The sequence below is a fragment of the Ornithorhynchus anatinus genome, chromosome X3, assembly GCF_004115215.2.
Source record: "Ornithorhynchus anatinus isolate Pmale09 chromosome X3, mOrnAna1.pri.v4, whole genome shotgun sequence".
Classification (NCBI taxonomy): Eukaryota; Metazoa; Chordata; class Mammalia; order Monotremata; family Ornithorhynchidae; genus Ornithorhynchus; species Ornithorhynchus anatinus.
In genome coordinates this window covers 3,030,662-3,044,177 of record NC_041751.1, presented here as the reverse complement: position 1 = coordinate 3,044,177, position 13,516 = coordinate 3,030,662, and the positions used below count along the sequence as shown (strand labels likewise).

Genomic DNA, 13,516 nt, shown 5'->3' with positions numbered 1-13,516 from the left:
GACAAAAGCAAGAAACGACACTCCGGTGACTAAACTGCCGTAATGTAAACGACATTTACTGTATCAAGTCTTCTTTCTTAAAGGGCCTTGGGAGTTTCCATAACAGATTACACTTATGAAGACTGCCAGCTGGCATTGGCTGAGGGACAACTCCGTCTCCCTTCAAACACTTGCCTCTTAGAGTTTGCCAAGCTCGTGAGAAGCCTGGGGTGAGTCCGTAAGATGATTTCCTTGAACTGTGATTTCCTTTTTTTTCCACCTTGCAAGAGCTCCTTGACCCAAATTGAGAATCCTCAAACTGGGGCCCATTAGACGCACCCATCCAGGAACACACAGAAAGTTGCTTCCACCCAGACACAAAAAGTACAGTCCCTTTGCCAGGGACCGTCATGGTCGAGAGTACCCTTGCCCAAAGAAAGACCCACCCACCCTGGGACCCTCCTGCCTGGACGCACACCCTCCTGGACAGGCACAAAAAAAAGAGTCAGCTTTTAGAAACAACAGCAAATGGACTCAAGGCATACACAATATGCGCTCAATAAATACCATTTATTGACTTAGGATTTGGACTTTTGTTCATTTTCCCCTTGTGGCCACCCCAAAACAGTCTCAGTCTTGGATAATTGGAAAAAAAAAATCCAATATAAAGAGCTAATCTTTTTCCTTTGCAGATGATGCTAAATTGTTAAAGAGGCCCAAGACTATTAGCAGTATTATTTCTTTTGGGAAAACATTCACGGTATAACTGAATACGGAGTGCAGTGTTTGACTGAAAAGTGTCAGAATTTTTCACTGAAGTATTGTGCAGTTTTATCAAATCCTTCTTTTTTTGTGAAGGCTGAAACCAGAAAAACTTGAAAAGGATTTGGATAAGTATTCAGAAAGTGCAAAGATGAAGAAAGGGGAAAAGGTTGGCCTTGCCGAATTTGCGGCATGTTTGGAAGTTCCAGTTTCTGACACATTAAAGGATATGTTTGCTCTCTTTGATGAGGTAAGGATAACTATTGGGATCTTGTATAGCAGTATTTTCTCATGTTCTAGCCACTGATGTGGCTGAGAAGTTGGGGTTGTGTTGGAAGAGTTTTTTTAGCGTTGTCTGCAGAACTCTGTGCAGAAATCAGCATTATGAACAGCTGCAAATTACCTTTCCTACCCAGTTCAAGCAACTCTGTGTCTTGGTTTTCTGCTGAAAATCTCACACAGTGTCTTAGTACTTGAAAAAGGACATTCCTTTTGCTGCTTTGGCTTTTGAATAGTGGTGTAAAAACATCATACCCTTTCTTTGTATTTGAGAACTCGAGGTTTCCAGAGTATCTGGGAAACCTCATTTTGATTTCTACTTTACACCAATTCTACCTTTAGCAGAATATCCTGTTGAATGCCTCACATTTGAAAATCACAGACAATCTTATCACTGGGAAGCAGCTTATATTTGGAAAGTATAAATTGAATTTATTATTTATGGACTGGCTGCATGGTTAGGATTCAGGATATCACTAGAATACACAGAGCACAATCCTGGCCGATAAATGAAGTTCATTCTGGAAATCGGATCCTGCATTGGGTTGCCCCCAAGACAAACCTTATTGAAGTTCAGCCCAGCACCCCAAATTCCCAGAATTAAAATAATTGGGCTGCGGGGTGGGAGCCTGGGACAAAATATGAAGGCCTTAGGATGTTCACTAAGGGCAGGGATCGTATGTACTAACTCTGTTATACTCTCCCATGCTGGGAACAGGACACCTGATTAATGTGTATCTACCCCACTGCTTAGAATAGTGTTTGACAAACAGTAAGAGTTTAACAAACACCATAAAAACCAACAAAAAAGTACTGATTTTTTAATTTAATTTTTTTTAAAAGAGCTCAGGAGCAGAACAAACACCATTCTGAGATGATCTTCCATAATAGTGATATCACAAATTAGCCAATGAACGTATCTAATCTCTTTAGCAGCTATGAAATATTTGCAATGAAGCAATTAAGTGAATTTTCAGCAGTTCTTGTTTTTTCTTTCCAGAACGAAGGAGGTAAAATTGATGTCCGAGAGTACGTGATTGCTCTGTCTGTTGTATGTAGGCCAGCAAAGACCTTGGAAACAATTCAACTGGCATTTAAGGCAAGTGGTAATGTTTCACAGACTGAAGATTTACTGAAGCGATTGGATTTCTTATAGCACTTTTTCTCTGCAAACTCCTTATTTTTAAAGCATGAATTTGAGAGGCATACCACTTGGGGTTCATGGGATTGTGGGAGGCCATAAGGCGCTGTTCTGGGATGCAGTGGTGCTTTGATGTTTACCCCTCTGTCCTTTGATCCACTGATGTGGTGGGCAGGGAATATGTCTGTTATGTTATATTCTCCCAAGCACTTCAAATAGTGTTCTGCAAACAGAAAGCGCTCAATAAATACGATTGACCGAATGATCCAGTGGACCATACGTGCAGGATGCCAACTACAGAAAGGATGGGGAGCCAGGCCTGGAACACCCAACCTTGGAACTCAAACCAAGCAGGATCAGAGCAAAAGTTTTCAACCATTGTGGGGCTCCCCAGGTGACCCAAGAACTGTCTGTTTGATCATCCTCATCAGTGGTATTTATTGAACTCCTTCTCTTTGCAGAGCACTGTCCTAAGCACTTGGGAACGCACAATACAGCAGAGTTGGTAGACACGTTTCCTGTCTATCTGGCCACCCACCTCTCGCCCAACATCCTGCCTCTGGCCTGGAACACCCTCCCTCTTCATATCCAACAGACAATTACTCTCCCACACTTCAAAGCCGTACCGAAGGCACATCTCCTTTAGGAGGCCTTCCCTGACTAAGCCCGCCTTTCCTCTTCTTCCACTCCCTTCTGCATTGCCCTGACTTGCTGCCTTTGTTCTTGCCCCCTCTCAGCCCCACGCCCCTGAGGTCTATATCCATCTGTCTCCCTCTCTGGACTGTGAGTTGGTATTTGTTAAGCGCTTACTATATGCAGAGCACTGTTCTAAGCGCTGGGGTAGACACAGGGGAATCAGGTTGTCCCACGTGGGGCTCACAGTCTCAATCCCCATTTTACAGATGAGGTAACTGAGGCACAGAGAAGTTAAGTGACTTGCCCACAGTCACACAGCTGACAAGTGGCAGAGCTGGGATTCGAACTCATGACCTCTGACTCCAAAGCCCATGCTCTTTCCACTGAGCCACGCTAGTTCATTGTGGGCAAGGACTGTATCTACCAACTCTTGTATTTTACTCTCCCAAGCATTTAATACAGTGCCCTCCATGCAGTAAACGCTCAATAAATAGGATTGATCGATTGCCGACAGCAAGCTTAGAGAGATGCATGATAATACACTCTTCACATCCCTCCCACATTCAGTGCCAGAAAAGATTGATTCCCACTTTGAATATGGTGAAGCAACATTATGCTTCTTCCCCTGAAGGGTTTTCCACAAAGTTATAGAGTAGATATTTTTCTGAGATGACAGAGCAAGTGCCCTTCTTATGACTCAGAGGAAGAAGCACAGGTGAAATGCAGATCTCCTACCTAGTTCACGGATGTTTCAAGGGATATGTTGTAAATGTATAACACACCACCAAAGCTAAAGTGATGTTTATGAAGTGGAGGTGTTAGGAACAAGTATCAGGTTGTAACGGTATGGACCAAATGAGCTGAATTGGTTACCTTTTGGCTAGATTGGAAGCTCCTCGTGGGCAAGGATCATGTCAATAAACTCTGTTATAACTTTCCAAGTGCTCAGTACAGGCTCTGCCAAAGTAATTGCTCAGTAAATACCATTGATTGACCGATTGCCTCCCTGCTAAAGTGGATTTGGATCTCGTCGAATACCGCTAATGACACCGGCGCCATTGTTACTCCGTAGATGTATGAGTCACCAGATGCTGGCAGCATAAAGGAGGAAGATTTGGCTTGCATTCTGAAGACGGCTATAGGTGTGTCCGAACTCAATGTAACCGACCTCTTTCGAGCAATAGATGAAAAAGGAAGGGGAGAGATCACATTTGGTAAGCAAAATTATCTTTTAAATTCTGACAACAATCAGACCCTTTCTGTTTGGCTTTGTTTTGGTTTGTGTGTGTGTGTGTGTAGTTTTGAGAGACATCTCTCTGCATCATCAGCTCTGCACAGTGTTTCCTATTTGGGGCAGTTGGCTAAAGTAGTTTTTCCTGAGTCCAGAAAGCATTAATGTCTCTCTTTTGATCTCTAATACCCAAGAGGAATAGTCTAGCTGTAATTCCATTTTGTAGATGGTGAAACTGGTGCTCAGAGCCATTAGGTGATTTGCCCGTGGCTACTCAGATGGGTAAGCGGTTAATAGAGTGCTTTGCACGATAGAGGTTCAAAAATGCAATTGAATACTTAGAATAATAATGATGGTGTTTGTTGAGCGCTTACTATGTGCTAAGCACTGGGATGGATACAAGGTCATCAGGTTGTCCCACGTGGGGCTCACAGTCTTAATCCCCATTTTACAGATGAGGGAACTGAGGCACAGAGAAGTTAAGTGACGTGCACAAAGTCACACAGCTGACAAGTGGCAGAGCCGGGAATAGAATGAATAGTGTTGAGACTAGGGTTAGGGAGGAGCAGGGGAGGGACATCGACAGGGGAGTTGTCTGAATTACTTCCATCATTTTTGTAGCTTCACTGTGGGCAGGGAACGTGTACCAACTCTTCTCTATTGTACTCTCCCAAGTGCTCAGTACAGTGCTCTGCACACAACAAGCACTCGATAAATACTACCGATTGACAGCCATTAAGAGGTTCCTAGTGGAAGATCACTACTGAGTTAACCATTCATTCAGTCGTATTTATTAAGCGCTTACTCTCTGTGAAACACTATACTAAGCGCTTGGGAGAGCACAGTATAACAGTAGCCCCAAAATCAGCATGCCCATTTTCATGGGGAAGATTAAACTATTTCTAAAGTGAAATTCCTTTCAGAATGTCCACAAGGTGTTACTGGACTTTTTTGTTAACACATTTTCACTGGGTCATTAAAATCACTAGATTATTACAGCCTCCCCCAGCGAGGCGGCATCCAAAATTTAGCAAACGCAGTCAGGTCTGTAACCCAGAGGGTACATTCTTGATGTTTGAGTGTTCACTCCATGACTGACACTGCACACCTGCCCACAAGTGTTTCTTCCGACGTCGCATTTTTCTTTGCATGAAGCGGAGGGCGTTTAGGAGGAGCCAAAGTAGGGTTTGGAGGGATAACAGTTATCCAGTCTACAGTGTTTTCGCGTTGTGGGTAGGGAACGTTTCTACCAACTCAGCTGTATTGTACTGTCCCAAGCGCTTAGTACAGTGTTCTGCACAAGGTAAGTGCTCAGTAAATAATGTTGATGAATATCGTCCTGTATTTTTCAGCGGTGATCAGCGAAGACACGAAATGAACCCAGGGTTCCACCAAGCTTTTCCCGCCCAAGAAGTAAATCTTCTGCCTAGGAAATGTTGGAATTTTAACAATGGGGATTCCATGTCCAAATGATTTTTGTATCCAGGTTGAGCTTGATGTGGGGCATTCTGAATTTCTGACTTTTTACTGTAAATCTTTAGATAATTATAAAGTGCTACTTGCCACCCTTGGGATGACCATGCCTGATGTCTTTTTTTCTTTTTCTCCCCCTAGCTGACTTTGACCAGTTTGTGAAAATGTGCCCAGACTTTGCAGAAGAGTATTTATATCCTGACCAGACAAATTTTGAGAGTTGTGTGCAGACCCCCTCTTCTCCCACCCCTAATGGTTTCTGTCCTGACTTCAGCCCAGAAAACATCGAAGACGAGCGGAATCCTTTGCGGAAGAAACTGGACTAACAGTGAAACACCATCTCCCTCTCCTGGCGAGAGGAGACCTCTTTCCTAAACTCTACTTAGTCAAACCACACATTAGCAATGTTCGCTGTATTCTCTTTTGTGCGTGTGAGAATCTCCTAGCTTCATCTCCCACAACCTGTAAACCTATCGTCTTCAAACTTGAGCTTTTTTGCTGTTGTTTTTGTAAAAGTCTTAAGAACCAGGAATGTGAATGCGCTACATTCTTCGTGTGTGCGTGTTTGAAAGCCACACACTTATTTATATTCCATTGTTTAGTTTCATGTACAAAGTGTCTTAAAGAGTGTGCATGTATAAAGAATTATGTAGCTCCTGTGGTGTTAAGTGCACTTTGGTGAATAGTGCTTTCCTCTGCTTAGGGACAGTTCATTTTGTGTTGGCTTCAGTAGTAGGTCCCAGAAGCAAATTATGCACAGAAAAGGCAGATTTTGTTTTGTTTTGTTTCAGATGATCATGTTTTTAATTTCCCATCATCAGCCGTCAATTTGGTCCTTAATGTCATCCATCCTGTGGTGGTATGGAAAAGAAGGGACAACTAATTCTCCCCCGCCTGCCCCAGACATTCACGCCTGCAGCCGAAAAGGGAAGCGTGTAGGATGTTTTGGGAAATCAGTAGCTATCTTGCTGCCTGTCACAAATACCAAGTTTGGCAGAGACAATTATTGCTTTGTAATCATTTCTATATTTGTGTGGGAACTTGTAAATGTTTTATAAACTTCATTTAGATACTTAGGAAATACGTGTGCTGCATTTTTATGAAAAGGAGGGTTGGTTTTTCTACTTCATTTTTCCTGTTAGATTAAGGAATGTTGAATTATTGATCTGTTTTTGATACAGATACTGGTTTTGGTTTGACCTTTTAAAATTCCGATGTTCCTTTCACTTGAATCATAAAGATGCTCCAGAGACGGTCACCAACCTAACAGAGAAAAGCAAATTTCTATTCCATAACTGTTGAAGAGTGATTACAATCATTGTCCTTGTTTTTTTCTCAGTAACAATGCAGGGTTTCTGTTTTAAATGACCAGGTGTTTGAAGTCAGGGTGATCTCTTTCAATATAGATCATAGTTTGAAACTGTTTGCTAATAAAATAAAAGTGATCAGTAGGATTAAGAGATCTAAAACATTTCTTTTTTTTTATAGGAAAGTATTTCCAGGGACCCCAAGTTGTTAGAGTTTTTTGTGGGTTTTCTTTTTAACGTTTCAACAGACTGCGCGACTTAGGGCAAAAACTATATTTTGCCCTTCTCCTATATGTATTCTTCCGAATCCCAGTTTTGTTTTCCATTAAAGGCTCACCCCTGCAGGCAGCCTGGTCTAAGGGTAATGCAGTGGAATGCATCTCCGTAGTCTGTCAGATGTTCCTGAGAGGTGTATGGGAACGGTCACCATCGAAACAAAGTTTGTCTTATAGAATACCTACCTGGTGCTATTGATGGCAAGAAGCCAGAATTTGGGATTTCCCAATACTGCATTAGAGACGCTACTGCAGCTTCTTCCAACTGCTGGGTTTTCCAGGCACCTCCTGGAAGTCTGATTCCCAAGACTCAGGAATAGCTGATACAGAAGGCAACCAGTAGCAGCAGGGCAGAAGACAGACTTACCACGATCATAGGATTGTAGATTTTCATTCTTCCCTTCGCCTCCTATACAAAGCAATCCTAGTCTTACTGGAGAAGAGTGTCACTTGCAAAGCGAGGGAAGAGAGTTTAGAGGTTTTGAGTTTTTCCATTGATTTTCTCTGATTCAGGATGTAGGGCAGCCAAAATTAGGCCAAAATTCATTCGTAAAGCATAGCGATTTGGCATTTCCTCAAGTTACTTGTTGTGGAAGTAAAAAGCATTGAAAGCATTGAACCTTATTGGAAATAATTCATTTGTAATTTGCAGTAAAAAATGGGCCTGAATTTGAACTTTTGGCATACAGGTGACTTCTCGATCTAGTAAGAGCAGCCTAATCTTACAAAAGATGTGACACTTCCATCCTTCATCTCGACCAGTGGAAATCCAAAATCTATTAAACTTCAATCCTGTTGGATTTATTATTGGCATTTTTTTCCCCTGTGAATTTTGCCTAATTTGAACCCACAGGACGTTGTTTGATTTTAAATTTAAATCGAAGGTAAACCAAGTGCTTAAGAACATCACGACCTCGACTTTCTGGACACAAAACAACTGGACTGCAGGCTTAGTAGCTAAAAGTTAATGGTAGCGATTTTTATAACTATGTAACTAACAGATAATTTGCTCTTTTAAGAGAGGAAAACACTGCATGCTAGGAAAAGCACAAAAATGATCAATGAAGGAGGTTCAGAGAACAAAGATATTTTGAGGGAACATTCTGCAGTAAGGCCTAAATCTGAAGTGCCCCCCTGTTTCCCTCAGGTCTGTATATGAAGTGGTTTGGGGAATGCAATTGTGCATTTTTCCAAAAAACCTCTGATCCACAGACTCTCAATGGATGTTTGCACCTCCGGATTCTCTCGTTTTCTTATGTAGTGATTGGTTCGTGTGCTTCCTGAACTGTGAATGTAGATAGTCTTAAGATAAATAGCACGCCCCTCCTTTTTCTTTTTTTTCCCCAGAGGGTGAGAGGATGGAGCTTTAGTACTTTTTATGCTACCCTGGTTTTGGAAGCCAAGATCAGCAGGCATTTGATATATTTGTCTAGGCCTGTGAATGTATAACGAAGGATTGGGTGGGTGGGGGGGAACAGGGGAAAGGCACTGGCTTTGTCTCTGTCTACCGTGAAAATAATTTTGGATTTTAGATGTTGAAAAATAAAATGTAAAAATCTTGAATAAGCAAGTATATATTTTGTTATATGTTGTCTTTTACTGTAAAGATCGAACTAGATGTTTCTTCTATTTTGGAGTGTAGATTCAAGGAAGATTGGGGTAATGTGAAAGTACTTTTCTAGCCTGAAAAGATTTTACAAAAACAATTAAAATCTTATAAGGAAAAGGGAAACTATAAGGAAACTATATTTGAGAGGTGATTTTTTTGCTGCTCTGTGTATGGTAGGTAAATGGAGTGTAAGCTGTTTGTGGCTGTCTGTCTACACAGTGTTCTGTGTTAGTGATTTGTTTACGTTAAACACATAATGGACCGTCTGTAATAAGTACCTAGGGCAAATACCATCCTATATACAGAGTCTCTTGTAAGTTACTCAGTGTCAAAACAGTCGAATGAAGTCCCGAGCCCCTCTCTGTCGATCGGAGCCCTTCTAAAGAGCAAGGTTACGTAAGCATCTGCTAGCTTGTCACGATATCACATTTATCATCATGACCGTAGCACCGTATCGCGGCATTTCAGTGATGTCTACCGGTATCGTTGGTGAAACGTTTTGTAATTCTCTATTTCCAGCTGTGTAAAGACATCTAGATGGAGCACTGATGTTGATTTTACCATTTGGAGAAGAATAAAGTTTGAGCCTATTCTCCCCGTCAGGCCCAGGAAAGCCCGTAGCTTTGTATCTTCCTTGAGGCGGAGATGGGGCGGGGGGTGGGGGGTCAGCCAACCTCCTAAATCCATTCGTTTTGTCCATTGACGCCACAGGGGAAGCCTGGGGGTGTCGGGCAAGGAGAAGGGCATAGGCTTCCCCCCCTTACAAAGCTGGTGGGAAGTCGGAGGGGCATTTCCATGCTGTGGCATCCAGTCACACACCTCTGATCCAGGCTCAGGGCAGTAGCAGACTCCCTTTCGCACTGGTGGCTTTCCCAAGCATGTCCTAAAACATCTTGACACAGGCCCCTGCGACTCCCGCCAGCCCAGAGAATCAGACCGATAGATCCTCCGGTGACAGATAAAGGGCTGGGATTTACTTCACATGTTAAATTTACAGGCTCAATATTGAGACAGTCCTCTGGAGCGTAGCGGCATGTCCTGGGACTCGCACATCTGCCTCTTTCTGGTTTGAAATCGATACCTGACAGGCCCAGTCAGTAGTGAAGGAATGTTCTTTACAATCTCCAGAGGGCTGGAGGTGGTCTTTCTACCTCACCTGTACTGAGTTAATCATATTTACTGAGTGCCTACTGTGTGCAGAGCTCTATTACTAGGCTCTCGGGAGAGAACTGTAGAACAGAATTGGTAGACACGTTTCCTGCCCCCAACAAGCTTACGGACTAAGAGGGACTTTTTGCCCAGAGATCACTTGCCGAATTGTACTTTCCCAGCACTTAGTGCAACGCTCTGCACACAGTAAACGCTCAGTAAATACGATTGAATGAATGAATGACTTTCTGAGGCAGGACGCTGAACGAGCTGAATCCAGGAGCTTGCCACAGTTCATTCGATGGTATTTACTGAGCGCTTATTGTGTGCCAAGCTCTGTACTAAGCACTTGTAATAAACCCAATAAAACCATTCCTATTTTCCTACCTGGAAAAGCCAGGTTTATTGGAGCAGACGAATAAGGAAGGTGGTTTTAATGGGTCAATGATCGACCAACTCCCTCAAAAGAACACAGTGTAGGTCTGGTTGTCTTTGCTCTGTCATGTCTCTCCTAACTGGCTCCTGGGAACCATTTACACAGACATGAAATTCTTGCACTGAAATGAATAACCTGACAGGAAAAAAGGGAGGAAATAACGTAAACCCTATCATGGCAGTATTTTAGTGGCGACACAGTGGCCAGATGCTGATCTTTTTCAAGTAATGTATAGTTTCAATGCTAAAATTTAGGTTTCATAGTTTCTATGAAATTGTTTGGAAAAAAACCTGAGCACATTCATTGAGAACTTTGGACATTTTTGTACATTTTCTCCAGTTTTTAAATAGTTTGGGTCTAACTGTATCACGTGCTACTAGTAACATTCAGTAAATTTCTTAAAGGAAATACCTCAATTTGAGAACTTTTTTTCCGGTCAATTGTCTAGCGAGTAGAATTATGTCTTGTTTGATATTTTCTGTAAAGTGCTCACAATTGCACTGAGCCAAGCAGTGGTAGAATTATGTCAGCGGGAATCCCGCTTCGGGAATGGGCCGACTTCCTGAGAGGACCCAGGGCCCCGAATTCAAGTCAGGGTTTCAAGGAACTTCCTACCAGGGCCTGGGGCATGACCGGGGTCCATGCTCATTCTGCACAACTGAATGTGTTTCCTGTGACTGGCATGCTGTAAGTTGACTTTTCAGTGTGAAACCAAATAAAATTTAGAAAAAAAGCAGCTGTAAAGACTCTGGCTTTTGCTTTTTGAGTTCATTTTTGTTCACCAATACGGTGGAGCGATAGCAGATTGAAGAATGCCTTAAAATCCTGTAAACTCTGGGGAGCAGAGTGGCCTAATGGGAAAACAGAGGCTTTGGGAATCGGGAGACCTGGTTCTAATTCCTGCTGCTGTGTGACCTTGGGAAAGTCGCTTTACTGCTCTGTGCCTCAGTTCCCTCATCTGGAAAATGGGGATGAAATACCTGTTCTCCTCAGGCTCCCTCAAGCTGTGAGCCCCTGGGGGACAGAGACTGTCTGACGTGATTATCTTGTATCTACTCCAGTGCTTGCTATAGTGCTTGACACATAGTAAGCACTTGGAAAATGCCACAATTACTATTATTAATTAGTAGTATTATTCCCTGTCATAAATGCACTAGAGATAGATGAGGACTGGATCCAGAGAGATGCATTGTCAGGAGGAATTTTAAACTTGAGAGAAAATTCTATTTCAAATTCAAATGCTTTAGGTAATATTTTGGCCCAGAGCAATTTGGGAGGGCAAATTGTGTTAAATGCTTTCCCATGTATTATTTTTTGTATCCTTATTATCTCCATGCAGCTGGCAGCGCACTCCTTTGCCCAAGTGGAGAATCTGGGGACCAGAGAGGTTTCGGTTATGCCCCAAATGGCCAGCAGCAAGGCCAGGACCTGTCTCCGTCTCCCAGGGACCAGAGACCAGGGCTGTCCACTGTGTAGGGTTTGAGTTCACTGTTGAGCCCATAATTCAAAATGATCTTTCTGCAGAAAAGAACAGGGCATTTCTAATAATAATAGTAATAACAATGGTATTTGTTAATAAAAATTGTTGTACTTTTTAAGCACTTGCTATGTGCCAGGCACTGTTAAGTTCTGGGGTGGATACAAGGAAATCAGGTTGAACAGAGTTCCTGTCCCACATGGGGCTCACGGTCTTGATCCCCATTTTACAGATGAGGTAACTGAGGCACAGAGAAGTTAAGCGACTTGCCCAGGGTCACACAGCAGATAGGTGGATACATGGGAAAGCATTTAACACATAAATACAATTTGCCTTCCCAAATTGCCCTGGGCCAAAATATTACATAAAGCATGTACGTTTGAAATATAATTTTCTCTCAAGTTTAAAACTCCTCCTGACAGTACATCTCTCTGGATCCAGTCCTTATTTATCTCTAGTGCATGAGAAGCAGCGTGGCTCAGTGGAAAGAGCCCGGGCTTGGGAGTCGGAGGTCATGGGTTCGAGTCCCGGCTCTGCCGCTTGCCAGCAGTGTGACTGTGGGCAAATCACTTCACTTCTCTGTGCCTCAGTTCCCTCATCTGTAAAATGGGGATTAAGACCGTGAGCCCCACGTGGGACAACCTGAGGACCCTGTATCTACCCCAGCGCTTAGAACAGTGCTCTGCACATAGTAAGCGCATAACAAATACCAACATTATTATTATTTATGATAGGGAATAATCATACTAATTAATAAAGGTAATTGTGGCATTTGCCAAGCGCTTACTATGTATCAAGCACTATAGTAAGCACTGGAGTGGATACAAGATAATCATGTTGTACCCATGATTAGAACCCAGGTCCTTCTGACTTCAGGCCCGTACTCTATCCACTAGGACATGCAAGTGCTTATCGTGTGTCAAACACTCTTCCGAAACCTGGGATTGGCACAAGTTAATCAGGTAGGGCCCAGCCCCTGCCCCACATGGGGTTCGCACTCATTTTCTAGAATAGGTGACTGAGGCACAGAAGTGAAGTGACTTGCCTAGGGCCGCCCAGCAGACGTGGCAGAGCCAGCATTAGAACCCAGGTCCTTCTGACTCTCAGGCCCAGGCTCTATCCACTACAACCCGCTGCTTCTACATTCGTTTACCTGGCACAGCAGTTGGGACTCGTGGGACCCCCCTCTGCGGCCCTTTCCCAGAAAGGCTCCTTCATCTGGGGCCCCGTCTCTCCACAGCCCGGTAGGTCTGGGTGGGAAATCTCACACCTGGAGGCCGGGTGTGGCAGAAAGGACATCCAAATTCCCTCAGGGATGTTGGCTCCAGCGAAATCCTCCCGAGAATTTCAGGTTGCCAAAAGGCTGGTCATTAAGGAGGATAATTGATTAGGGGTTAGCTCTGCGCATCACGAGGATGGAACAGCGAACGGCCAAACCCTGCGGAGCTGGTGGTTGAAGTTTCACCCATTGGGTGCTTGTGGCCACTGTTTCGCTGGGAGATGACTTTAAGGAGCCTTGGGCTCTGCCATGTCTAAAAATGCAAAGGATCAAACCCCTTAGTATTTGGTTGGGGTTGATTCGTTCAGTCATGCATTCAATCGTATTTATTGAGTACTTACTGTGTTCAAAGCACTATAATAATTATGGTATTTGTTAAGCGCTTACTACATGCCAAACACTGTTCTAAGCGCTGGCGTAGGTACAAAGTAACCGGGTTGTCCCACGTGGGGCTCACGGTCTTCATCCCCATTTTACAGATGA

The 13,516-nt window shown here is 43.3% G+C and overlaps 2 protein-coding genes across 2 annotated transcripts in view; both read left to right on the top strand.

The window, feature by feature from the left end:
* The window catches only part of LPCAT1 (lysophosphatidylcholine acyltransferase 1), an 80,271-nt gene extending 69,258 nt beyond the window's left edge, over positions 1-11,013 (top strand). The window contains exons 10-14 of the mRNA XM_007669904.3: positions 84-209; positions 838-991; positions 2,021-2,119; positions 3,870-4,011; positions 5,643-11,013. Coding sequence (XP_007668094.2) covers positions 84-209; positions 838-991; positions 2,021-2,119; positions 3,870-4,011; positions 5,643-5,827 — 706 coding nt within the window. The 3' untranslated portion in view covers positions 5,828-11,013. The remainder of the gene's footprint in view (positions 1-83; positions 210-837; positions 992-2,020; positions 2,120-3,869; positions 4,012-5,642) is intronic.
* Positions 10,827-13,516, top strand: part of SLC6A3 (solute carrier family 6 member 3) — a 52,585-nt gene continuing 49,895 nt past the window's right edge. Inside the window, exon 1 of the mRNA XM_029053603.1 lies at positions 10,827-10,964. Coding sequence (XP_028909436.1) covers positions 10,827-10,964 — 138 coding nt within the window. The remainder of the gene's footprint in view (positions 10,965-13,516) is intronic.